The sequence below is a fragment of the Schistocerca gregaria genome, chromosome 1 (assembly GCF_023897955.1).
Source record: "Schistocerca gregaria isolate iqSchGreg1 chromosome 1, iqSchGreg1.2, whole genome shotgun sequence".
NCBI lineage: Eukaryota > Metazoa > Arthropoda > Insecta > Orthoptera > Acrididae > Schistocerca > Schistocerca gregaria.
The window spans coordinates 1,193,385,439-1,193,411,790 of NC_064920.1; the positions used below are offsets into that span (position 1 = coordinate 1,193,385,439).

The window sequence follows — 26,352 nt, forward strand, 5'->3', positions numbered from 1 at the left end:
ATGTAGCTGAGGAAAAAAAGGGAATCACAAATTTTGTCAGTTAGGATAGTCATAATCTATTGTTGATCAGAGGCCCCTGTAATAATATTTGTTATAATTTGCTTCAAAAAATGTTTCTAGATAAAAATATTTTCTTATTGTTTGTGGCCCCAGAAAAACACATTTTCTGCATGTACTTATTGTTACTGTAGTAGAATAATAATTTTGATTAATTGCATATGGAGACAATAATTAATTTCATTAATTGTTGTTAACAGCTCTTGTTATATGCATACTCGGCCTACTGGTGCTGTGGATAGTATCAGCTGGAATTCCATTTATTACAAATCGTTGGTTTAAGAAAAATAGAATTATCACACCAACTACTCAACAAATGGATTCCTTACCACGTGCTGAGAAGGACCAAAACGAACAACAGCAAGTAAAACAAAGGCTTAAATCACTTGACACTTTTAGGGGGTATGTATAATCCTTACTACAAACCTGTAAAGTTTTTTTAGGTCTTAAGAAGTACATGCCCTTTCTAATGTTACAATTGTATTAAAGTTATATGATTCACGTGGTAGCAACAATGCAAGATTTCATACACTCTGAAAACTTTCTCTTGGGCATTAATAGTAAACTCTATGAAATTGGGTGAATTACTATAAAATTTCCCGAGAAGTGTTATGGTCACATGACAGAGACCTACACAGAATTTAAATGTGGGACTATCAGATAATCTTTGTCATATCATGCTTTTAAAAGACCCACACAGTAATATAGGCAAACAATTCAAAATCCAGGGTGGAATAATGACAATATTGTGAAAAGGATGATATAGTGAAGACGCTGGGTCACAGACAGGTTCAACAAAAAGACTCCTAAGGACTTTTTCTGAATTAAACAAAAACACACACACACACACACACATGTATATGATCACTGTCTCTGGCTGCTGAGCTGTCAAAGTAATATAAGCAGAAAATCAGACAGAAAAACTAAAAGAATGAATGAAGATTGGTTTAGTTTCAGAAAAGGGGAGGGTACATGAGAAGAACTCTGACTTTACACTTGGTAATAAAGATAAGAATTTGAAAAAAAATTGACATTCTTATAGTTTTTGGATCTTGCAAAAGACTTTAATCACAAAATGTGGAATAAGATGCTTACTGCACTGAGCTGAGTCAGATTGAAGTACAGAAACAGAGATAAGGAATCTAAAGCATCTACAAAAACCAAGTGTAACTAATAAAAATGGAAGATCAAGAAAGGCAAACTCATGTTAGGCAGTACCATGTGTGAAAACATTGCAGCTTATTGATGCTGTTTTCAACTTGTATGTCAAAGGAGAAACTAAAGAAGTAAAGGAAAACTTTGGGTCAAGAATAAATGTCCCATGGGAATGGGTACCAATGACATAATCCTTCTGGTCCAAAAAAAAAGGAAGGCATGAAAGAAACACTGAATGGAAAAGATAGTATTCACTGGCAGTATGCTCTGTAGATTAAGGATAAGCAAAGTTAGAATGAAGGCAATGTTTTATAGCAGAAAGAAGGAAAGTGAAATATAAATCTTGAAAGTGACTCGATGGTTGAAAAATTGAATGAATTCCTGTATCTAGGCAGTAAGAATTACAAAAGAAGGCCAAAGCAAGAAAAATACCAACAATATATTGATACAGGTGAAGAAAGCATCATTCAATGTGAAGACTCTAGTGGTATCAGATATGTACTATATTTAGAATGTCTGCTGCCTCCTTCTTCATCGTGTCTACCCACATCCTCACTACAGGTAGGTCACTCCCAACCTGGGGTCTGAGTGACTCGCACTTCTACATCTACACCTATACTTTGCAACCGACTGTGAGGTGCATGGCAGAGGGTATGTTCCATTGTACCAGTTATTACTGTTTCTTTCTGTTCCTTTGACATATGGAGCACAGGAAGAATGATTGTTTGAATGCTTCGATGCATGCAGTAATTATTCCAATCTTATCCTCACAATACCTAGAGTAATCATTTAAAGCCAGTTCTTGAAATTTTGTTGACAGATTTTCCCAGGACAGTTTACGTCTGTCTACAAGAGTCTGCCAGTTTAGTTCCTTCACTATATCTGTGAAACTCTTCCCTGGATTAAACAAACCTATGACCATTTATGCTGCCCTTCTCTGTATATGTTCAATATCCCCTGTTATACCTATCTGGTACAGATCCCACACACGTGAGCAACATTTTAAAACTGCTCGCACAACTGCTTTGTAAGCAATTGCTTTTGTAGACTGATTGCCGTTCCCCAGTATTCTACCAATAAACCAAAGTGTACCACCTGCTTTACTCATGACTAAGCCTTTGTGATCATTCCATTTCATAACCCTACAAAGTATTACACACAGGTATATGTATGAGTTGGCAGATTCCAACTTTGAGTCTTTAATATTATAGTCATAGGATACTATGTTTTTTTAGTTTTGTGATGTACAAAATTTTACATTTCTGAACATTTAGAGCCAATCTTTGCACCATGTTGAAATCTTAATGAAATTTGACTGAATATTTACACAGCTACTCTCTCATAGTACTTCATTATAGATAACTGCATCATCTGCAAAAAACAGATTTTGCTATTAATATTTGTCTGCAAGGTCATTAATATACAACGTGAGCAACAAGGGACTGAACACACTTCCCTGGGGCACATTTGAAGTTACTTTAACATCTGACAATGACTCTCCATCCAATACAACATGCTGTGTCCTCCCTACCAAAAAGTCCTCCAAACAGTCATAAATTTCAGTTGGTACCCCATATTATCAAACTTTTGATAATAAGCATAGGTGCAGCACTGAGTTAAATGCTTTTCAGAAAAATCATTCCATCTACCTGGATGCCTTGATCCAAAGCTTTCAGTATGTCACGTGAGAAAAGTGCGAGTTGGGTTTCACATGACCGATTTTTTTTGACATTCATGCTGGTTGGCATTGATGAAGTCATTCTGTTTGAGATACCTCATTATGTTTGAGCTCAGAACATGTTCTGAGAGTGTACAACAAATCGATGTCAAGGATATTGGATGGTAATTTTGTGGATCACTTATGCTACCCTGCTTGTAGAAGGGTGTGACCTGAGCCTTCTTCTAAGAACTGTGTATAGTTTTCAGTTCAAGGGATCTACAATAGATTATAGTTAGAAGAGGGGCTAACTCAGGTGCAAATTCAGTATAGAATTTGACAGGGATTCTGCCAGGGCCTACAGCTTTGTTCAGTTTTGACGATTTCAGCTGTTTCTCAACACCACTGACACTATTACTTACTCCATCATCTTTTCAGTGGTATGAGTATTATATTGGGGAAATTCTCCTGGGTTTTCCTTTGTAAAGGAACATTTGAAATGGAGTTCAGCATTTCAGCTTTTACTTTGGTATCCACAATTTCAGTACCTGTCTTATTCACTAGGATCTGGATGCTAACTTTTCTGCCACTAACAGCGTTTACATACAATCAGTATTTCTTTGGATTTTGTGAACTGTCATTTTACAATATTCAACTACTGTAGTCATTGAAGGCTTCATGCACTACTCTCTTGAAAGCCAAAGCTGCTTCATTCAGCATCTCTCCATCTATAGCCCATACTTTGTTTCACATCTATTATGCAGTAATTTTTGCTTCTTTAGAAGTTTCTTTACAGTGACTGTACACCATGGAGGTTTCCTCCATTTATGAGCTGTTCTATTGGCTACATATCTGTCCAGTGCATTGTCAATTATTCCTTTAAACTTGAGCCAGAGGTCCTCTACATGCTCCTTTCCTGTGCTGAAAGTTTCAAGTTCTTCATTGAGATATGACACTACTGATTTTTTTTACCTAGTTTACTGAACATACACTCCTGGAAATTGAAATAAGAACACCGTGAATTCATTGTCCCAGGAAGGGGAAACATTATTGACACATTCCTGGGGTCAGATACATCACATGATCACACTGTCAGAACCACAGGCACATAGACACAGGCAACAGAGCATGCACAATGTCGGCACTAGTACAGTGTATATCCACCTTTCGCAGCAATGCAGGCTGCTATTCTCCCATGGAGACGATCGTAGAGATGCTGGATGTAGTCCTGTGGAACGGCTTGCCATGCCATTTCCACCTGGCGCCTCAGTTGGACCAGCGTTCGTGCTGGACGTGCAGACCACGTGAGACGACGCTTCATCCAGTCCCAAACATGCTCAATGGGGGACAGATCCGGAGATCTTGCTGGCCAGGGTAGTTGACTTACACCTTCTAGAGCACGTTGGGTGGCACGGGATACATGCGGACGTGCATTGTCCTGTTGGAACAGCAAGTTCCCTTGCCGGTCTAGGAATGGTAGAACGGTGGGTTCGATGACGGTTTGGATGTACCGTGCACTATTCAGTGTCCCCTCGACGATCACCAGAGGTGTATGGCCAGTGTAGGAGATCGCTCCCCACACCATGATGCCGGGTGTTGGCCCTGTGTGCCTCGGTCGTATGCAGTCCTGATTGTGGCGCTCACCTGCACGGCGCCAAACACGCATACGACCATCATTGGCACCAAGGCAGAAGCGACTCTCATCGCTGAAGATGACACGTCTCCATTTGTCTCTCCATTCCGCCTGTCGCGACACCACTGGAGGCGGGCTGCACGATGTTGGGGCATGAGCGGATGACAACCTAACGGTGTGTGTGACTGTAGCCCAGCTTCATGGAGACGGTTGTGAATGGTCCTCGCTGATACCCCAGGAGCAACAGTGTCCCTAATTTGCTGGGAAGTGGCGGTGCGGTCCCCTACGGCACTGCGTAGGATCCTACGGTCTTGGCGTGCATCCGTGCGTCGCTGCGGTCCGGTCCCAGGTCGACGGGCACGTGCACCTTCCGCCGGCCACTGGCGACAACATCGATGTACTGTGGAGACCTCACGCCCCACGTGTTGAGCAATTCGGTGCTACATCCACCTGGCCTCCCGCATGCCCACTATACGCCCTCGCTCAAAGTCCGTCAACTGCACATACGGTTCACGTTCACGCTGTTTTGGCATGCTACCAGTGTTAAAGACTGTGATGGAGCACCGTATGCCACGGCAAACTGGCTGACACTGACGGCGGCGGTGCACAAATGCTGCGCAGCTAGCGCCATTCGACGGCCAACACGGCGGTTCCTGGTGTGTCCGCTGTGCCGTGCGTGTGATCATTGCTTGTACAGCCCTCTCGCAGTGTCCGGAGCAAGTATGGTGGGTCTGACACACCGGTGTCAATGTGTTCTTTTTTCCATTTCCAGGAGTGTATATATCTTTCTACTTGTTTTAGTTGTCCTTTGTACCTTGGTAATCGTTGTTGCCACAACCATATCATGGTCATTGACACTGGTTTCGATGTGGACATGCTCAACGACATCAGGTCTATTTGTTGCTATTAGATTCATTATATTTCCATCATGAATGGGGTTCGTAACTATCTGTTCTAGGTAGTTATCAGAAAAGGCATTTAGTGGAGTTTCACAGGATGCCTTATCACACCCACCATTAACAAAACTGTAATTTTCTCAATTTACTGTTGGATGATTAAAGTCTCCACTGATGTTTACAGTGTGGTTGGGGAACTTACATACAAGTGAACTGAGATTTTCTCTAAAGTTTTTCGTGACATCAGGAGATGAGTCTGGAGGGTGATAGAAGGATACAGTTATCATTTTATGCCCACCCCTGATACTGAGTCTTGCCCAAACAATCTCACGTGAAGCTTCAATTTCTATATCAGTGGATCTGAGTGTCTTGTCTGCTGTGAAAAATTCTCCACCTCCATTTCCCATTTGCCAATCCTTTCAATATACATTTAAATTTTCCTCCAAAATCTCACTGCTATCAATTTCAGTTTCGTTTTAACCTTTCTCAAACCATCCCTATCTCCTCCCTGAGGTACTATTAATCCAGAAAGCTAGGAAATAGTGCACATGAAAATGGTGACAACCTGTTTGTAATCATTATCAGTGTACACTCTTAACATACAAACTTATTTTGTCCAACAATTAAGAGAAGTAATTTAGATGTTGAAATTGTTTTACAACTTTGATATGTATTAGGAAAAACATTTTATAAAATACAGTATAAGTATTTTGTGTTTTAAAACACACATGAAGCAAAGGATCTGCCAAATGGAAGAAAATCATACAAAAACAGAAAAAAAGAATTGTTTGTTGCTAACAGATAGAAACTAGACAGGTAATCTTTGAAATTAGTAACAGTTGTAAAATTTCAGACATTATTTCCATTTAAGGTGTGCGCTATCCGTGGTCTTCAAACTATGTAATAAGCATTGTGCTGTTCTAAAAATTTCTTTACATGAAGCTTCTGTTGATCATTGAAAGCATTATGTTAAATGCTTGTGTCATATACCATTATTTTTACCTTTATTTGATTTTTAAAATCTTTTTTGAGCTGCCCTGTATCATTATTAAAATTCATTACTTTCATCCATTAAATTAAACTTTAAATACTAGGGAAAACAGATTGTCTGTGACAACTTACACCATGCAGTAACTTGATGATTCATAAATGGATATAAACACAATGAATGACTTACCTTAGGCAAAAAAGCATGCACATTGCTCATGAGTAATATCTTTGAACATCTGTAATGAAAAATGTAGTTACAAGGAGGAACTATACTTTACTATAGATAGAATAAATGTCTAATTTCCACACAAAGCAACAAAAAACTTCAGAACAAGGGGTTACTTCATATTTTGTTTCTTATTTACATTTCTTTTTGTATGTAGTCATCACATGATTACTGTTGCAAATGTCATTGTTTACAAAAATATAGCACATAAGTCTGTACACCAAGGGTTAATACATTACACATTTATCTATGAAGGTTAATAATCCTTCCAGTGAATACTGACATTTATTTATAATAAAAATTTTAATTTCATTGTAAATGGCTTCCCAGTATGTGCTCTTATGGATTCTGGTAATTTATTGTTATCACACTGAGGCACTGTTACTTTTAGTTTGATTCTTTGTAATAACTGTGCTTATATCTTGTATTGTTTATGTAAATCATAACATTTGGTTGTGTCACCCTGATGGCTTGCAGAAAATTGAGATATTTATTTTTGATAAAAGCATCACAACAAGTCTCCCTGAATCCTAGACAATGTATCAGCCTGACACCTTTTGTTTTCTGTTCACGTGTACATCACTGGCACCTTGCCCCATCCTCCACCAGAGCTCCATCCCATAACTTATAAATGGGAAAATTGTTTTCAGCATTTTATTACATACGATTTTGTACAGTTGGCTAAGCAAGCACAGTGCATTGCTTGTTTTCCTGTGTACAAAGTAAACACAGGGTGTATATGACCCGGGAGAACTGGGAAAAAGCCGGGAATTTTTGCATCCGGGAGAAAACTAGGAAAAACCCGGGAATTTAGGGAATTTTTCGTTGTTTTAGTTTTCAGTTAAATTTTTGTAATTTTGACTGGTATGAATCGATACTATAACAAAGGATATTACTGTATCCTGCTACTGCAGAATAATACTGCAACAATAACATGTTAACGAGAAAAATAACGAAAATAAAACATAAATCGCAAAGGAAATGTGCCATATACAACAACTAAACACAGTGCTCATACAGGTGTTTGCCAACAGCAAAATGTGTCAAAGGCTTTAGGAAGACTATGCGGTACTATGAGTGGGCTCATGTGCATCCGAAGTTGAATGGCATATGAGTAGTACCTTCTCCCATTTCTGGCTACAGAAATGGGGCTGTTGGTTGTGTAAACAGTCGCAGCAAGTAGCTAGATGCATCTGGGAAAAATTTTCCTGCCACGCCCAAGCTGCCAGATTCAAGCATGCGCAGCGGGCCTGGATCTATGAGGGAGGGGAGGGGAGAGGGGGGGGGGGGGACAAAATCATATTCTTGAGGAGAAAAAACCTTGTTTCACAAGGCGCCTAGCATCCAGCTCACGTTGTTCTACCGATTACTCATATGATTTTGATGTGCATCCCTGTTGGTTTTTGAACACCCTCTGTAAGTTGATTTCTGAATGAATCATAAGGTGCGCAGGGTAGCTATGCGATCTGAGTCGACTTGTCACGGTTCGTGTTGCTCCCCCCGTTGGAGGTTGGAATCCTCCCTCGGCCATTGGTCTGTTTGTAGTCCTTAGCGTTAAGTTAGTTTAAGTTACATTAACTAGTGTGTAAGCCTAGGGACCAATGACATCAGCAGTTTGGTGCCACAGTTAAATAAATAAATTGATTTTTGAATGCGTGCATAGTGTTTGTGATGTCTCTGTCAGGGGAATCCTCATTGCATCTAGAAATAAACTTTCCTGCAGGCAAAAGGGGTCAGGCCATACAAGCTGAGAGGAGTAAAGCTGAACAAGTGAACGCCAATTGCTGTCTGATTATGTTGTTGACTGAGTTTGTGAATGGTCAGTGTTGTTATAATTACTAGGGAAATCCATAGATTCAGACTTTCAGAGAGGAAATAAACAACTAACAGGTATAACAGGTAAGAAAGATTACGTATTATCTTCTCGGTGTATCCAGGAAAATGAAATGTTGTCAGAAATTTTTTGGCCAGGTTGCTACACTAGTAAGGGCCAGTTGTACAGTCTCTGTCTAGCAGCCGCTTAAGTTCTATTCTGCAAGTATCATGGAAAATGGTTTGTATGAACATAACAATGCCTAACCGGAGAATAATAAAGGATAACTAAACCGGTAATTCTGGCAGGGTTAGTTAAGTTAACTGGCAAGTAAGTTTTGACAAAGGTAGGAATAGTTCCAGAATTAGTCATGACAAGATTGCTGAAATGAGGAAGGAGAATAAATGGGGACATCACACAAATTAGGGAAGTATATGACGATTCTAAAGTCATATAAAAATCTCATACTTCTCGATCTCATGCTTGAGAAACTGGAGTATATGAATGAAATGTGAAGCTGTTTTTTAACATAAAAGTTTTTGCTTGTATTAGGCATAATAGGCATTTCATGTTGGTCTTTGTGAATTATATTCTGTCGTGTTATAAAAATGACCATTCGTGCCAAAACAGTCTCATTCATTTGGTGTGTGCTACAATTTCTGCAGTGTTAGAAAGGCCTATTTTGTTTTATCTAGCAGACATTGACAAAATAGACGCAATCAAATTGAGAACCCACACCAGTCTTGAGTACTATTTGTATTAACAGCTTTCGCAGTATTAGACAGCAATATTTTGATTTTTCATGTAGCAAAACGTTTGACGAACTTTGATGAGGTAATATATTCTTTCGCAGAAAGGGACGCACGCCATGTAAAGCTGTAGCAAGGTTAGAGAAAAAACAATTCTGGGAGCTAAGGATTGAAGAAATGTGTACTGTATTGTTTGTCTCTTGTCTTTACTAGTTTTATGTATCCTATATTTAATTTTATGTCACCCAAAACAGAAAGTTATTAGCTAACAGGCAATCAAGAGTGCAAATTTTCTGAAGAGTTCTTGTTCTCCCGATTACAAGGGAGCAGGAGAGACACCACAGGACATTTTAATTTCTGTTGTCCTGAATATAGTTTGGTGGCATCCAGTACAAAATATACATGTTTCAATTCCACGGAGTGAAATACAGTGACTTGCTATAGAAGAATGCCATGTAAAGAGGGGTGGCACCACACTCTGGTACACTTAAGACCAAATAACATGTCTTACATTTCCTCGAACATATATGTTTTATGTATCAAACACCTCCGGTTCGGAAATATCATAGATCTGGGGCTGATGCTCAGAGTAGTCTAGGTTACAGTGGGGAAGTGTGTAGTCTCCATGTGACCCGTGTTTACATTTAGTTCAAAATGGCTCTGAGCACTATGGGACTTAAATTCTGAGGTCATCAGTCCCCTAGAACTTAGAACTATTTAAACTTAACTAATCTATGGACATCACACACATCCATGCCCGAGTTAGAATTCGAACCTGTGACCGTAGCGGTCTCACGTTTCCAGACTGTAGCACCTAGAACCGCTCGGCCACTCCAGCCGGCTAACATTTAGTGAGTATGCTGTTTCCTGTTCATTTACTGCTCTCATGTCAAATGAAAATAAAATGGATTTCTGTGGCTGGGAGCTATCAAGTGAATTAAAGTACATTCACATAATTACAGAAGTTTCAGATTTCATTTTATTCCCACTTTTCTGACAGCCATGCATTAATCGCCTTGTAGAACAATGAAGTTATTTTTGTTGATTTGCTAAAGAAATTTCGTTTTTAGTAATCTTTTACGGTGAGGTAGTCAATGTGTTTGAAATGAAGTGCTTAGCTCCACACTATTGGCTAATTTCAACTGTTCGCTGCTTTTCAAGTGCATGTTTTCATTTTCAAGTACATATGGCATTATGCCATAATAAAGAATCAAAAATGAGTTAATACAGTACTGGTACTCCAAGAAAATTTACATCCCGAAACCCACCCTAAAAAGCTCAATATCAGGTCGAGGCCTACTTCATTGGGAATAAGAATGTCCTCTTTAAGTATGCACTTTAAATGTGCCATTTTAGTATGGTTCACGAAAATCCAATGTTCTTGCAGTATCCTCTGATGTCTTTTATGACATAGTGTAAGATCTTTTAATGTTTTATATGTACGAACATATGGGCTTCCTGTGTCATAGCAGCTGCCAAAGTGCGGTGATGCCTCTTATCTGGCGCTCTCTGACGACTGCTGAAAGAAACCTATTTCTAACAGGTCACAGGAAAATATTGCGAATGGTGGTTTGAAAAGTGTTACTTTCAAAATAAATTTCATTTTACACAAGATGAGCTATGTGTGAGAATGCACGATGAATTTCTTAAATCACATAGCATTTGATGACGAGCCATTTAGAAGTATTTTGAGCCCAGAAGATTAGACATTCATGTTGTTATTATGAGCAAATTGATGTGTAGTTACAGGAAGCTCTCTCTCCTCTGTGGTAGCTAATTTATTTTGTGGAAAACTTTGAGGAGAAGTTACTGGACTCGGCTAAAAATTTTACAGGCACTTTTGTGTGATATGTCTTGAAGTGTAACATGTGCAAAAAATATCAACAATATATGTGAAAGCATAGCTTCTCTTGGAGCTTATTAACCTTAGAGACCAATATTATATGTGAAAGCTTTGCCTTTCTTGTAGCAACACTGTATATTAATTTAAAACATTAACTTCTCTTGTATGTGTATCCGTGCTACTTAACAGTGATGTTGCTATTGGCTGACCACATCACATGTCCTATGCTATGAATATCCGCTGTAATCGACTGACGGGATCACGTGACATGGGCTATGACTGGCCTACAAAAGTGCATCGCAATCTCAATAGAATAGAATAGAATATTTTTATTAGCCTTTCAGTATTTTTCATACAGTTGGCTTCGTCAAAGTTTACAGAGGGTTTTAGTTTCAGTACGATATTCAAATAGTTACAGGAAAGGGAGAAAAGGAACTAAAGACATTGTTTTATACAATAATTAAACACACACATAAGAAAAGAATCACAGTAAATAACTAGCTTATATAATATCAAAACATTTTATTCATAACTTAGGTAAAACATATATTTTGATGATTAGTTTCTAAGAATTCTTCAGTTGTATAGAATTCGTTGTTTCTTAGCCATGTTTGCAATGTATTCTTATATTTATTTAGTGGTACTGTACGAGCTGAGCATGGTAACTTACTGAAAAATTTTATGCTTAAATACTTATAGTTATTATGGACTACAGCAATAGTTCAGAAAGTAACATGTGGGGTTTTGATTGAATTTGAATTTATACTTTCATAATACAAATTCATGCAGCGTACATGTTGCTGCTCATCTAATATCTTTCCAAAAGGAATTTTCTTCCCTGAGTTTGTTTTCTAAAGTGCCAGGAAATTCTATGCCCATTTATAAAAACATAACCATTCAAAGGATTGATAAGTTGTATAGTTCCGAAGCAAAATATGCTGTCACTTAATAATGCGGAAAAAGTGTGTTTTCATCCGGGACAAAGTGTATTTTTAACTGGGAAATCTGAGAAAAATTCGGGAATTTTTTTTTTCCTTGTCCATGTATACACCCTGAAACAGTGTTTTCCCATTGAAGATGGGAAGTACAGTCCAAGGAATTTACAGCCTTCATCATCTGTATACAAAATTCTACAAATATTTCCTATATGCCTCTGGCATGAGTTGCATGCTTAGAATTCTCTTATCTGTGATTTACTAGTAATTATTTTTAAGCCCTGGTTACTAAAATATTTAGTCACTTCTGATGTCCCATGTGTTGAAAAATGTATTATATCCTCATCATACCGCTTTAAAACAGCAGAGTGGTGTCATCGTCTTAAGAGACACTCAAATGAGGCAGTGCAACTGTTATGGCGCTGACCTCATGTTCAGAGGATGGAGTTGCTTTGTTTCACCATCCTGATCTGGGTTTTCCATGGTTTTCCTAAATCACTTAGGCAAATGTTTCCTTAATCAAAGACATGGTGAACACCTGTCCTGTCCTCACAGACCACTTGCTCTAGCCTCATAAAGCATGTTATGTATTCTGTGTTTTGTATGTTTTGAGCTACTTATTGCATTGTATTATCTTGATAGTGTTTTGTATGTTTTGAGCTACTTATTGCATTGTATTATCTTGATAGTTTCTACACCATTGGGAGATTGTCCTTGGACAAATAAAGATTAATAAATAAAGTGATTAGTTTGGAATTAAAAGATCGTACCACATCATTTGCATACGTGAGAAAAATATATGGTCATAGTATTGATCCCTGTGGCGTGCCTCCATTACTGTTTTGGCCATAGACTGAATGTTGATTTTTTCCCACCCCATTTTCATAATTTATATTTGTGCAGTGTTTACAGCTCTTTAGGTATGTAGGCAGGAGTTCAACATATGTATGTGTGTGATACTACATGGCCCCAGCTTCTGCAAGCGAAGTGCATGGTCGAAGAGATCAGTAGCTTTTGTGAAGTCTAGAGATATGCCTACAGAAGTTTTTCCTTCATCTAGACAACTTTGAACTTTATGTAAAAATTCTGTGATAGCTATTGTGGTATTGTGGTCTTTTTGAAGTCCTTGTTGGGTTTCTATGAGGAGATTGTCTTTTTTGTGCGGAAAAGGCACTAAGCTGTGTCAGCTTCACCTATTCAAAAACCTTACTAAATCTGGGAATCAGTGATAGAGGTATAAAGTTTGATACTTTTCCCTTTGATCCTTTGTAGCCTTCCGTACCTCAGTTGATAAAAACAGAAACCTTATAGGATAACTTTGTTGTTGGCCAGTCCCTCTGTTAAGACCCACTTTTCTTGAGAATCAGTATAGGTATCAATTTGAAATTTATGTTGAATAACAAGGTCTAATGCCACTTGGTAGTGTAAAAAAATTTAAGCTTCTAAGACGGTGCAGTCAAAAGATAGTTATTTCTGTCATATTTTGATATTCCCAAAGTCGCTCATCACTTCCTGTTGACCAAGAATAATGAAATTTGACTAGAAGTAAACTCTCACAATACAAGTAAAGGAAAAAAATAAAAAAATGTTAATTTGTAAGTATCAAAAGTATAGATTACTACAGGGTGTATATGACCTGGGGCAACTGGGAGATGTGGGAAAAACCCGGCAATTTTTTCTTTCGGGAGAAAACCAGGAAAAACTCGGGAATTGTTTAGAAGTCTGGGAATTTTTCATTGTTTTAGTTTTCCGTTAAATTTTTGTGATTTTGAGTGGTAAGAACCAATACTCTAACAACGGATGTTACTGTATCTTTCTACTGCAGAATAACACTGCAGCAACAAAATATGAACGAGAGAAAAAAAAGAAAATAAAGCTTAAGTTGCCAAGGAAATGCGCCATATACAACAAAACAGTGCTCATACAAGCATCTGCTGACAGCAAAGTGTGTCAAAGGCTTTAGGAAGACTGCAGTGCTTCATAACAGCAAATTTCCTCCAATGATCGTGACGTGACAACTGTTTAAATTAGATTCATTTGAGCAGTTGCAGGTGGGCTCTTGCGCAGGTGCAGTTGAGTCGCGTATGAGTAGTATTTGGTATGCGTGTTCCATAAATCCGTACATGGAAGTGATTTGCTTGGATGTGGAACGTGTCAATACAATTGTACAAATACAATTAATGCTACAGAATAGTAATATAATACAATGATATATATATTAAGAAGTATCACTTTTTCTCATTTACAAGCTGTCATTTAACTAGTATAGCAATTCTCAATATAACATTGTAACTATGACATTAACATAATATTGTATCGTCCATCTAATAACTAAGAGACTAAATACATCTATTATTAAGGGAGGGCATTGATTCTGGAAAAGAATTCATCTAACGAGTACAGTGGATGGTCAAGCAGGTATTTTTTAACATACCTTTTAACAGCGTTTCATTGTCTCTTGTACATTTAATATAATTAGGCAATGCATTAAAAGTCTTTATAGCAGCATACTTTACTCCCTTCTGTACAAGTGTTAAATTTTTTAGTTCAACATGTAGATCATCTTTACCTCTAGTATAGTAGTTATGGTATGAACAATGTGTTTCATACTGACCATAGTCTTTATTAACTACATTCATCAGAGAGTATATGTACTGACATATTGTGGTCAGAATACCTAACTGTGTAAAAAGTTTTCACATGAGGTTTGTGGAGGAGCCCCACACATGATTCTGAATGCTCTCTTCTGAGCAGTTAAGATTTTTTTTTGAGGCAGGTGAATTACCCCAGAATATTATTCCGTAACTCATTAATGAGTGAAAGTACCCAAAGTAAGATGATTTTAAAATGTTGATGTCCCCAAAATGAGTAATTATTCTTAGAGCAAAAGTTGCTGATGAAGCCTTTTTAGAGTAAGGGACACATGCTGTTCCCAGTTGAGCCTACTGTCAATGTGAACCCCCAGGAATTTAGTGGATTGCACCTGTTCTAGTTCCTGGTTGTCATGAGCAATTACTATATTTTCTAGAGTTTTATTTTTTGTGTGGCACTGTATAAAATTAGCTTTTTTAATATTAACTGAAAGAGAATTAATTGAAAAACAAGCTGTAACTTTTCTGAGTATATCATTAACATCAGTCTCCAGATCAGCAGTAGACTTACCATCTACGACAATGCTTGTATCAGCAGCAAACATTGTGAATTCACAATTTTTACTAATTGACAGGGGTAAATCATTAACATATATTAAAAACAGCAAGGGTCCAAGGACAGATCCATGGGGAACTCCATTCTGAATTTTGCCCCATTCAGAATCCACTAGATTAGAAGATCCTTTGTTGCAGCCATTTCGAACCACCTTTTGTTTCCTGTCTTCAAAATATGATTTTAGCCAGTTACCCATAGGCCCTTTGATTCTGTAATGATAGGCCTTCTCCAAGAGTATCTTGTGGTTTACACAATCAAAGGCCTTGGAAATATCACAGAAGACACCAACTGGTGACTTCTTACTATTAATAGACTCCTAGACATCATTTGTGAATGAATATATGGCACCCCTTTTTGAAAACCAAACTGTCTGTGGTTAATAATATTAAGTTTATCAAGATGTGCCACAATCCTGTTATACACTGTCTTTTCAAGAACCTTTGAAAATGTTGTTAAGAGAGAGACAGGACGATAATTTTTTACATCTGCATCATCGCCAGACTTGAAAAGAGGTCTCACAATGGCATATTTCATTCTCTCTGGAACAATTCCCTCATAAAGAGATGTGTTGCAAATGTGAGCAAGTACTACACTTATATCATTACTGCATGCTTTCAACAGTTTATTAGAAATGTTATCTATACCTGAAGATCCTTTACTTTTCAATGAGTGAATTATTTTTTTTATTTCATTAACAGTTATGGGTGTTACATTTATATCATTAAAACGTTGTGGGAGGTTAAGTTTCAGAATATGTAAAGCTTCCCTTCGGTCATCACTGCAACCTATTTGAGAGGTGACACTTAGAAAGTGGTTGTTAAATGTGTCTGCTATCTGTTTACTATCAGTTATTTCCAAATCGTTAATTTTTAGGACAGCAATTTTTTCATTGTCAGGTGGTGCAGTACCTGTTTCCCTCTTTATTACATTCCAAATCGTTCTGATTTTATTGTTTGAACAGTTAATTTCAGATTGTATGCAAATACTTTTAGATTTTTTAATGACTTTAGTTAAGATTTTGCAGTATGTCCTATAATATTTCATCTGGAGGGGATTATTGGATTGTCTAGATATTATGTATAGTTCTCTTTTTCTCTGGCATGATATTTTTATGCCCTTGGTGAGCCATGATTTTTTGCTTGATTGCCTGTTCTGTAGTTTACAAACATTTTTTGGAAAGACATTTTCAAATATACATGATAATTCATCAGTAAATAAATTATATTTTGTATTAACATCATTTGCAAGATAAACATACCTCCAGTCATGAAACTTCCTGGTAGATTAAAACTGTGTGCCCGACCGAGACTCGAACTCGGGACCTTTGCCTTTCACGGGCAAGTGCTCTACCACCTGAGCTACCAAAAGTTTGGAAGGTGGGAGACGAGATACTGGCAGAAGTAAAGCTGTGAGTACCGGGCGTGAGTCGTGCTTCGGTAGCGCAGGTGGTAGAGCACTTGCCCGCGAAAGGCAAAGGTCCCGAGTTCGAGTCTCGGTCAGGCACACAGTTTTAATCTGCCAGGAAGTTCCATATCAGTGCACACTCCGCTGCAGAGTGAAAATCTCATTCTGGAAACATCCCCCAGGCTATGGCTAAGCCATGTCCCCGCAGTATCCTTTCTTTCGGGAGTGCTAGTTCTGCAAGGTTCGCAGGAGAGCTTCTGTAAAGTTTGTAAGGTGGGAGACGAGATACTGGCAGAAGTAAGGCTGTGAGCACCGGGCGTGAGTCAAGCTTCGGAGCTCAGGTGGTAGAGCACTTGCCCGCGAAAGGCAAAGGTCTCGAGTTCGAGTCTCGGTTGGGCACACAGTTTTAATCTGCCAGGAAGTTTCATATCAGTGCACACTCCGCTGCAGAGTGAAAATCTCATTCTGGAAACATCCCCCAGGCTGTGGCTAAGCCATGTCCCCGCAGTATCCTTTCTTTCGGGAGTGCTAGTTCTGCAAGGTTCGCAGGAGAGCTTCTGTAAAGTTTGTAATGTGGGAGACGAGATACTGGCAGAAGTAAGGCTGTGAGCACTGGGCGTGAGTCGTGCTTCGGAGCTCAGGTGGTAGAGCACTTGCCCGCGAAAGGCAAAGGTCCCGAGTTCGAGTCGCGGTCGGGCACACAGTTTTAATCTGCCAGGAAGTTTCATATCAGTACACACTCCGCTGCAGAGTGAAAATCTCATTCTGGATACCTCCAGTCAGTCTCCCGAATGCATAATTTGAATTTTTGAATATTTTCTTCATTCATGTTTCTAATTGTTTTCCACTGTGCACTAGCTTTGTTCTGATTTGTATTAAAGTTGTCAACTGTGAGTAGTTGCCCATCATGATCAGAGAGACCATTTATGACTTTTTCAATTTTGATGTGATTAGTGTTACTCATATCTAGAAAGATATTGTCTATTGAGTGCTGGAAGTGGCAGTAGTTCTTGTGGGAAAACTGACAGTGGAGACGAGGTTGAAGGTATGCATTAAATTTGCAAACTCTGTCTTAGAAGATGAGCTTTCTAGGAAATCTATATTAAAATCTCCAGTCACTATAATTTACCTATTTTTCTTGTGAGGTACAATAGCACAGATTCTAATTGTTTCATTAATACTTTAAAATTACCAGATGGAGCCCTGTATACTGCTACGGTTACCAGTTTCTTGTTAGCTTCTACTATTTCTGTGACACATGCCTCAAAGTCTTTCTCTACACAATATTTCTCTACGTCTATTGTATTAAAGGACAGGCTGTTTTTCACATAAATAACTGCCCCACCTTTGCACATATGCTTTCTACAAAATGAGGTAGCTAAAACATAGTTTGGTATATTGAGCATTTCGATGCCAAAAGTGACATGGTGTTCTGTCAGACAGAGAATATGGGCACAACTTGCGCCTGTTGGTTCATCAATATTTACAATAAATTGGTCTAACTTACAGAGCAGGCTTTGAATGTTTTGGTGAAAAATTTTGAACTTATTTTTAATTACATGACTGGTTGTGGTGCTGCCACTGTTGGGGCTGAGTTTTACTTCTTTTGACATACCAGTATTACAGGAACAGTTTTCTGCAGGGAAGAGGGAGCTGTTGCAGCGGTAACACCCACATTTGTTGTTATTAACTACATTACTTACATTCTGATTGGAACTTTCCCCCTTCTGCTCCAGTACCACAAAAAATCCCCATTTGCAGCTGAGGACCTTCTTGATCTCAGGCACGTCCTGTGTGGAGCAGCTGCAGTCACTGCTGTGCTCCTTTTTGCCACAGAGGGTGGATCTCCTGTTGGTGAGGTTTCTACACTGTCAGCTGGTACACTTGATCCTGTGGTGGTTGGTGTTGCTGTTTCTGCTATTGAAGACTGTTCTTCCTCCTTAAATGCTGCTGCTTCACAAGTTGGCTCCTGGTTACAGAAGTATGGCTGTGCGCCACTGCTTAATACTGCCCGGTTCGGAAATAATAGTAAATCCGGGGCTGAAGAACAGAGCAGTCTAAGTTGTGGTGGGGAGGTGGGTCGTCTCCACATGACCTGTGTTTACGTTCAGTGATTTTTTTCTTGCCTCTTAGTTTGTTGCTCTCACATTAAATGATAAAAAAACAGATTTTTGTGGCTCGGAGCTATCAAATGAATTAAAATACGTTCACATAATTACTGAAGGCCAAAATATGTTATTGGTTTCAGATATTATTTCCACCTTTCTGACAGTCAAGCATTAATCATCTTGCAGAACAATGAAGTTATTTTTGCCGGTTTGCTAAAGAAAGTTGGCTTTCATTAATCTTTTCTGCTGAGGCAGTAAATTTATTTGAAACAAAGTATTTAATTTCACACTATTGGCTAGTTTCAACAGCTCACTACATTTCAAGTGCACTTATGGCATTATGCCATAATAAGGAACCAAACATGAGGTAATACGGTACTGGTACTCCAAGAAAATTTACATACGAGTGTGCATTTTAAGCCAAATTATGCATTTTAGTATGGTTCACGAAATTCTGATGCTTTTGAAGTATACTCTGATGTCTTGTTTCTTTTATGACATAATGTAAGATCTTTTAATGTTTTACACGAATGAACGTATATATGGGCTTCCTGCGTCATCGTAGCTGCTCAAGTGCAGTGATGCCCGTTATCTGGTACTCTCTTGCTACTGCTGAAATGAAACTATTTCTAACAAGTCACGGGAAAATATTGCAGATGGTGGTTGCAGGAGCATTACATTCAAAGCAAATTTCCTTTTGTGCAAGATGAACTATGTGCTAGAATGTACGATGAACTTCTTCAATCACAAAGCGTTTGACTCTGATTTTAAAATAAACTCTTTGAGGAAGACCATTTAGAAGAATTTTGAGCCCAGAAGATCAGACATTTACATCGTTATTAAAAATTTTACTGGCACGTTTGTATGATGTATCTTAATGTGTAAAACACACAAAAAAGATCAACATTATATGTGGAAGCTTAACTTTTCTTCCAGCTTATTAATCTTCGAGACCAATATTATATGTGAATGCTACGTATATTAATTTAAACCATTATCTTTTCTTATTTGTGTGTTCGCGCTACTTAAGAGTGATCTTGCTATTGGCTGACTATATCACGTGTCCTATGCTGTCATCAGCTGGCGAGATCATGTGACATGAGGTATGACAGGCTTACAAAAGCCCATCATAAACTCGATTTCAATGCTTCAGAAAGTGACATGCGTTGTTTGGTGGAATTCAGATTTATACCTACGTAATTCGAAAATATGCAGCGTACATCTTGCTGCAAATCAAAGGTCTTTCAAAATGTGTCCCCCCCCCCCCCCCTCCCCCCACACTGAGTTTCGTTTTCTAAAGCGCCGGGAAATTCTACATTGGTATATAAAACCATAAACGTTCAAAGGATTGATGAGTTTTACAGTGCTGAAGAAGAGTATACTGTCACTTACAATGTAAAAAGTGCATTTTCGCATGGGAGAAAGTGTAATTTTAACTGGGAAATCCGGGATTTTTTTTCCTTGTCCACGTATACACCCTGTACTACTAACCCATAGAGCAGAGATGCAGAGTCACAGATAGGTACAACAAAAAAAAGTGTCAAACAAGTAAGCTTTTGGCCAAAAAGACCTTCACTAGAATTAGATAACATACATACACACACACTCATGCAAATATAACTCCCACACACAACACCATAGTCTCTGGCTGCCTCAGTAAGTAGTAATCTATCCTCTTCACAATATTGTGTAATTGAAAAAATAATCAATTTTTGACAATATATTGTATTTCATTAGATAAAAAAATCTATTCACCAAGCGGTGGCAGGAGAACACACATATAAAATAATGTTATTCTTACATAAGCTTTTGAAGCCCAGTGGCTCCTTCTTCCAGCAGAAGGATTGAAGGGGAAGATAGAGGGGTGAAGGAAAGGGAGTGGTTAAAGGTGGGAAACAGGTTAATATACGAGACAGAGATTACTGCTAAAACATCATGCACAAGTTAATAAGAGTGAAAACCAAAGGGCAAACTGTGTAACAGAGGTGGGAGGTTAGTGGTGAAAAATAGACAGGTGAGAAAATGAAAGATGTGGAAAACTAAAGTGAAGTAAAGAAAGGAGTAGTTACTGTGAAAAAATGCTGGGACAACACTGGATTTTTCCATTATTTAATTTGTAATTGTACCTCATGAAAAGCATTTTTTGCCATTTGTTGTCCATCTCTCTGTTTGTCTCTTAAGAACCCTTTTTCTGAGGACTAGAGGTATTAAGTTGAAATTTATGTCAAACACTAAGGCCTATGGTATGTAGGTGGTGTAAAAGAATTAAGCTTCTAAGTCAACGCAGTAAAAAAATATGCCTATTTAAACCACATATTTTGATACTCACCAACTCACTCATCAAAACCTATAGATGAACCATATACCGGGTGAAGTGAAATTTGTCACTCAGGCTTCGTAATGTGACTTCTCACATGCCAGCGATAAAAAAATGTCTATCCCAAAATTTCATCTGGTGAGTACATACGGAAGAAAAAGGACGTTAAAGAGTGGCAATCTGGCAACACTGTAACCACATGTACGGTAACTACATCCATCAGCTCATACATGTTGTGCTGTACATTTGGTGCAGTGGATATCGTTTTGGGTTAGCTTGCAGGAGGTCGACGGTACGATCCTGGGTTAGGGCGTATTTCTTTATTTGCTAATTTCATTCTGATGTTTCATACTGTAATATACACCATTTCTTAGGCCACATGTATCCTAAATTTATAACATTTTGTATTGCTGAACATAACAAATGTGTAGTTAGAAAAATAAGAAATACATAGTTGAAACAAATGACTTGTCATAGGAGAGACTAACAACAAAAACAATCTCAATTTCAAGATGCTAAAGATTATAGCACAGTACAATAACTCAACATCTACTTGTCATTTATATTACATATAATATGAGTGCTCAGATGTCGCACACTAGCAACCAGTGCAATTGTAATGTCCATATTTTCCTGCATGTCCAAACATTGTGCAATCCACTGGATCATACAGCTCTGGCTCCTTCGCAACAAAGGTATGTCCAGTCACAAGAACAACATGAGCACACACTACGAATTCTTCCACATTCGTCAGCAGGGTAGAGTACATGTACTCCTTCAGGTGGCCCCACAGAAAGAATTCCAGGGGTTTTAGGCCAGGTCAATGCGATGGCCATACAACTAGACCTCCATGTCTGAGCAATTTCCCTGGACATGTTCTTTCCAAAAGCTGTCAAACATTAATTCCAGAGTGTGGAGGTGCACCATAATGTTGGAAGCATATCCTCTGCTGAAGATGTAATGGAACATCTTCCAGTGAATCACACATATACTTTGAGAGGAATGCATGATACCTTCATGCAGTCAGCCAGTCAGGCAACATGTAGGGGCCCAAACACTTGTTGTCCAATATTCCGGCCCAGATGTTGATACCAAAGCAAACTCGATATCCATGGTCACAGGTGCTGTGCAGGTTATCCTCACACCAATGTTGAGCATTGTACTTATTAAAGACACCCTCAAGACTGAATGCTGCTTCATCTGACCATATTACGGTGTTCACGAAGTCACCATTGGTTTCCTGTTGCTGGAACCATTCACAGAATTTCATCCGCTTGTGGCGATCTGCAGGGCTGTGTGAATGCGTAACGATAGGGGTGCAGCCCATGCTCATGCAGCACGTTAATGACCATGCATTGCAAGACATGCAGCTGCCTTGCTACGCTACATGTACTTCTCTGGGGTTTTTGGTGTATGACCTCCAGAATAGCTTCCTCAGTAGCTGGAATATGGTGAGTCCATGGACGACCTCTGTCACACAATGATGGAAGGAGAGAACCTGACTCCCGAAGGCGCAGCTCCAGATGATGAAACACATTATCTGGATGGCGTTGATGAGGATATCTTGCAGCATATTCACGAGTGGCAACACCAGCCTGATTTTCAGATATGCTAAAGACCAGAAGAATAGCCACATATTCATTGTTTGTGCATGCCATAAGTCTGCCACACTGGTTTAGAGGTTTACTGTGAGAAAATTTGATATGCATACCCTTGTACATTGGAGTCTGTCAAGGGCGCATTACTCTACTTGCAACTAGTTCCCGTCTGGTGGACACCACATACAGTATAAACACGCCATGAGTCCTGTGCGCTGTTCCACCTAATGCGCATTACCCCTCTGAAATATATTTTTCTGCATGATTCACCCCAACATCACTAATTGTGAAATGTTCAATTTAAAATACACTGTTTCCCTAATGGTAATAGATGTGATGTTTCCACAATCCCATCGATATAATAATAATAATAATAATAATAATAATAATAATAATAATAATAATAGTAATAATAATAATGGAGGCCCGGGAAAACCTCCGGTATGTTCTACCAGTCGTAAAAGGCGACGAAAAGAAGAAACCACTAATAGGGCTAACCCCCCTTTTAGTGTGATTAGTTGGTTCAGCACACAACTAAAGAAGCCTTGGACAAGCGCTGTCATGGTCGGGGATGACGCTTGAACCCTATGCCCGCCCACAATGGTAACGACACTGCTAGCCAACTGGAAAATGATTTAAATCCAAATAGAGGTGTTTTGCAGGATATGCTTCCTGCAACCACCCTGGAAGGAAAACAAAGACATAGGATGAGATGGTCAAATGAAGTTAATCGACACCTCATGTTCTGTTATTTCCAAGCAACAAACCTAGGAACCAACACAACTGGATACAGATCACAAGTATACACAACATTTATTACCAGATACCCAGAATTAAAATTTTTAACAGAACAATGACTAGCTGATCAGATTCGTGTAATAATCAAAAATAACAGGATACCCCAGTCAGAATTAGAAAACATCAAACAACAAGTACAAAAAATACTGGAACAAAATAATGTGCAATCAGAAGAAGAAGAAAATACAGTAATGGACTCAAACATCCCAGAGCAAACAAACAAAGAACAACACACATCAATTAAACAATCAGTGGAAAACGAAATCTTAAGACTGCCACCAGAACAAGTACAAATAGAACACAAAGTGACACACATGTTAGATCTAGAAGAAAAATTTCAGCTGACATATATAGAATACAAAGAGACAAATACAGACATTAGACCATTCTTGCATAGACCGCCAAATAACCCACAAGTTGAAACAACAATAAAAACTATCAACACAATCATACACAACAAAATAAATGAAAACACAACTATGGAAGAGTTACAACTACTGGTTTATATAGGAGCACTCACTACACTAAATATACACACTAGGCAGAGATCAGAACCAACCAACACACAGAAGAAACCCACAAAACCAGCATGGCAACACAGGCTACAGATCAGAATAGAAAAACTGAGAAAAGACATTGGACAGCTAACACAATTTATAAGACATCAAATGTCAGAAAAAAATGAAAAAGGTTAGGTAAAATCTCACAACAAGAAGTGATAGAGCAATAGATGAAAAGAAGCAGAAATTACAAGCATTGGCCAAATGGCTTAGAAGATACAAAAAAAGTGGAAATAGAAGGAAACAAAACCAAACACTCAACACAAACCAAAAGAAATTTTACCAGACAATAGATAACATGCACATTAAAATAGACAATCCACCAAACATAACAGACATGGAACACTTCTGGAGCAACGTATGGTCAAACCCGGCACAACATAACAGGCATGCACGGTGGATAGAAGCAGAAACAGACACATACAAGATGATACCACAAATGCCTGAAGTGATAATTTTGCAACATGAAGTCACCAAAGCAATTAATTCTACTCACAACTGGAAAGCCCCTGGAAAAAGATAAAATAGCAAATTTGTGGCTAAAGAAGTTCACCTCAACACATTCACATCTAACTAAATTATTTAACAGTTACATTGCAGACCCATACACATTCCCTGATACACTTACACATGGAATAACTTATATGAAACCTAAAGATCAAGCAGACACAGCAAACCCAGCTAAATACCGCCCCATAACATGCCTACCAACAATATACACAGAAATTAATGACACATACAACACAGAACAAAATTATAAATGAAGAACAAAAACGCTGTTGCAAAGGAGCATGAGGATGTAAAGAGCAACTGATAATAGATGCAGAGGTGACATATCAAGCTAAAACTAAACAAAGGTCGCTACACTACCCATACATTGATTACCGAAAAGCTTTTGATAGTGTACCCCACTCATGGTTACTACAAATATTGGAAATAAACAAAGTAGATCCTAAATTGATACAGTTCCTAAACATAGTAATGAAAAATTGGAAAACCACACTTAATATCCAAACAAATTCAAATAATATCACATCACAGCCAATACAGATTAAGCGTGGAATATACCAAGGAGACTCATTAAGTCCTTTCTGGTTATGCCTTGCTCTGAACCCACTATCCAACATGCTAAATAATACAAATTATGGATACAATATTATTGGAACATACCCACACAAAATCACACATTTGCTATACATGGATGATGTAAAACTACTGGCAGCAACAAATCAACAACTCAACCAATTACTAAACATAGCAGAAGTATTCAGCAATGATATAAATATGGCTTTTGGAACAGACAAATGTAAGAAAAATAGCATAGTCAAGGGAAAAGATACTAAACAAGAAGATTACATATTGGATAACCACAGCGACTGCATAGAAGCGATGGAAAAAACAGATACCTATAAATATCTAGGATACAGAAAAAAAATAGGAATAGATAATACAAATATTAAAGAAGAACTAAAAGAAAAATATAGACAAAGACTAACAAAAATACTGGAAACAGAATTGACAGCAAGAAACAAAACAAAAGCTATAAATACTTATGCTATACCAATATTGACCTACTCATTTGGAGTAGTGAAATGGAGTAACACAGACCTAGAAGCACTCAATACACTTACACGATCACAATGCCACAAATATAGAATACATCACATACATTCAGCAACAGAAAGATTCACATTAAGCAGAAAAGAAGGAGGAAGGGGATTTATAGACATAAAAAACCTACATTATGGACAGGTAGACAATTTAAGAAAATTCTTTCTAGAACGAGCAGAAACTAGCAAAATACTCAAAGCAATCACTCATATAAATACATCGGCTACACCACTGCAATTTCATAACCACTTCTACAATCCTTTAGATCACATAACATCAACAGATACGAAGAAAGTAAATTGGAAAAAGAAAACACTACATGGCAAGCACCTGTATCATCTAACACAGCCACACATCGATCAAGACACATCCAACACATGGCTAAGAAAAGGCAATATATACAGTGAGATGGAAGGATTCATGATTGCAATACAGGATCAAACAATAAACACCAGATATTACAGCAAGCATATTATTAAAGATCCCAATACCACAACAGATAAATGCAGACTTTGCAAACAACAAATAGAAACAGTAGATCACATCACAAGCGGATGTACAATACTAGCAAATACAGAATACCCCAGAAGACATGACAATGTAGCAAAAATAATACATCAACAGCTTGCCTTACAACATAAACTTATAAAACAACACGTTCCCACATACAAGTATGCACCACAAAATGCACTGGAGAATGATGAATACAAATTATACTGGAACAGAACCATTATAACAGATAAAACAACACCACATAACAAACCTGACATCATACTCACCAATAAAAAGAAGAAA

The 26,352-nt window shown here is 38.1% G+C and overlaps 1 protein-coding gene across 2 annotated transcripts in view; it reads left to right on the forward strand.

The window, feature by feature from the left end:
- LOC126284570 (heparan-alpha-glucosaminide N-acetyltransferase-like) overlaps positions 1–26,352 on the forward strand; it is a 353,817-nt gene that overhangs the window by 254,596 nt on the left and 72,869 nt on the right. For both annotated transcript variants that reach the window (XM_049983590.1, XM_049983597.1), the window contains one exon: positions 258–459. In XM_049983590.1, the coding sequence (XP_049839547.1) occupies positions 258–459 (202 nt within the window). The remainder of the gene's footprint in view (positions 1–257; positions 460–26,352) is intronic.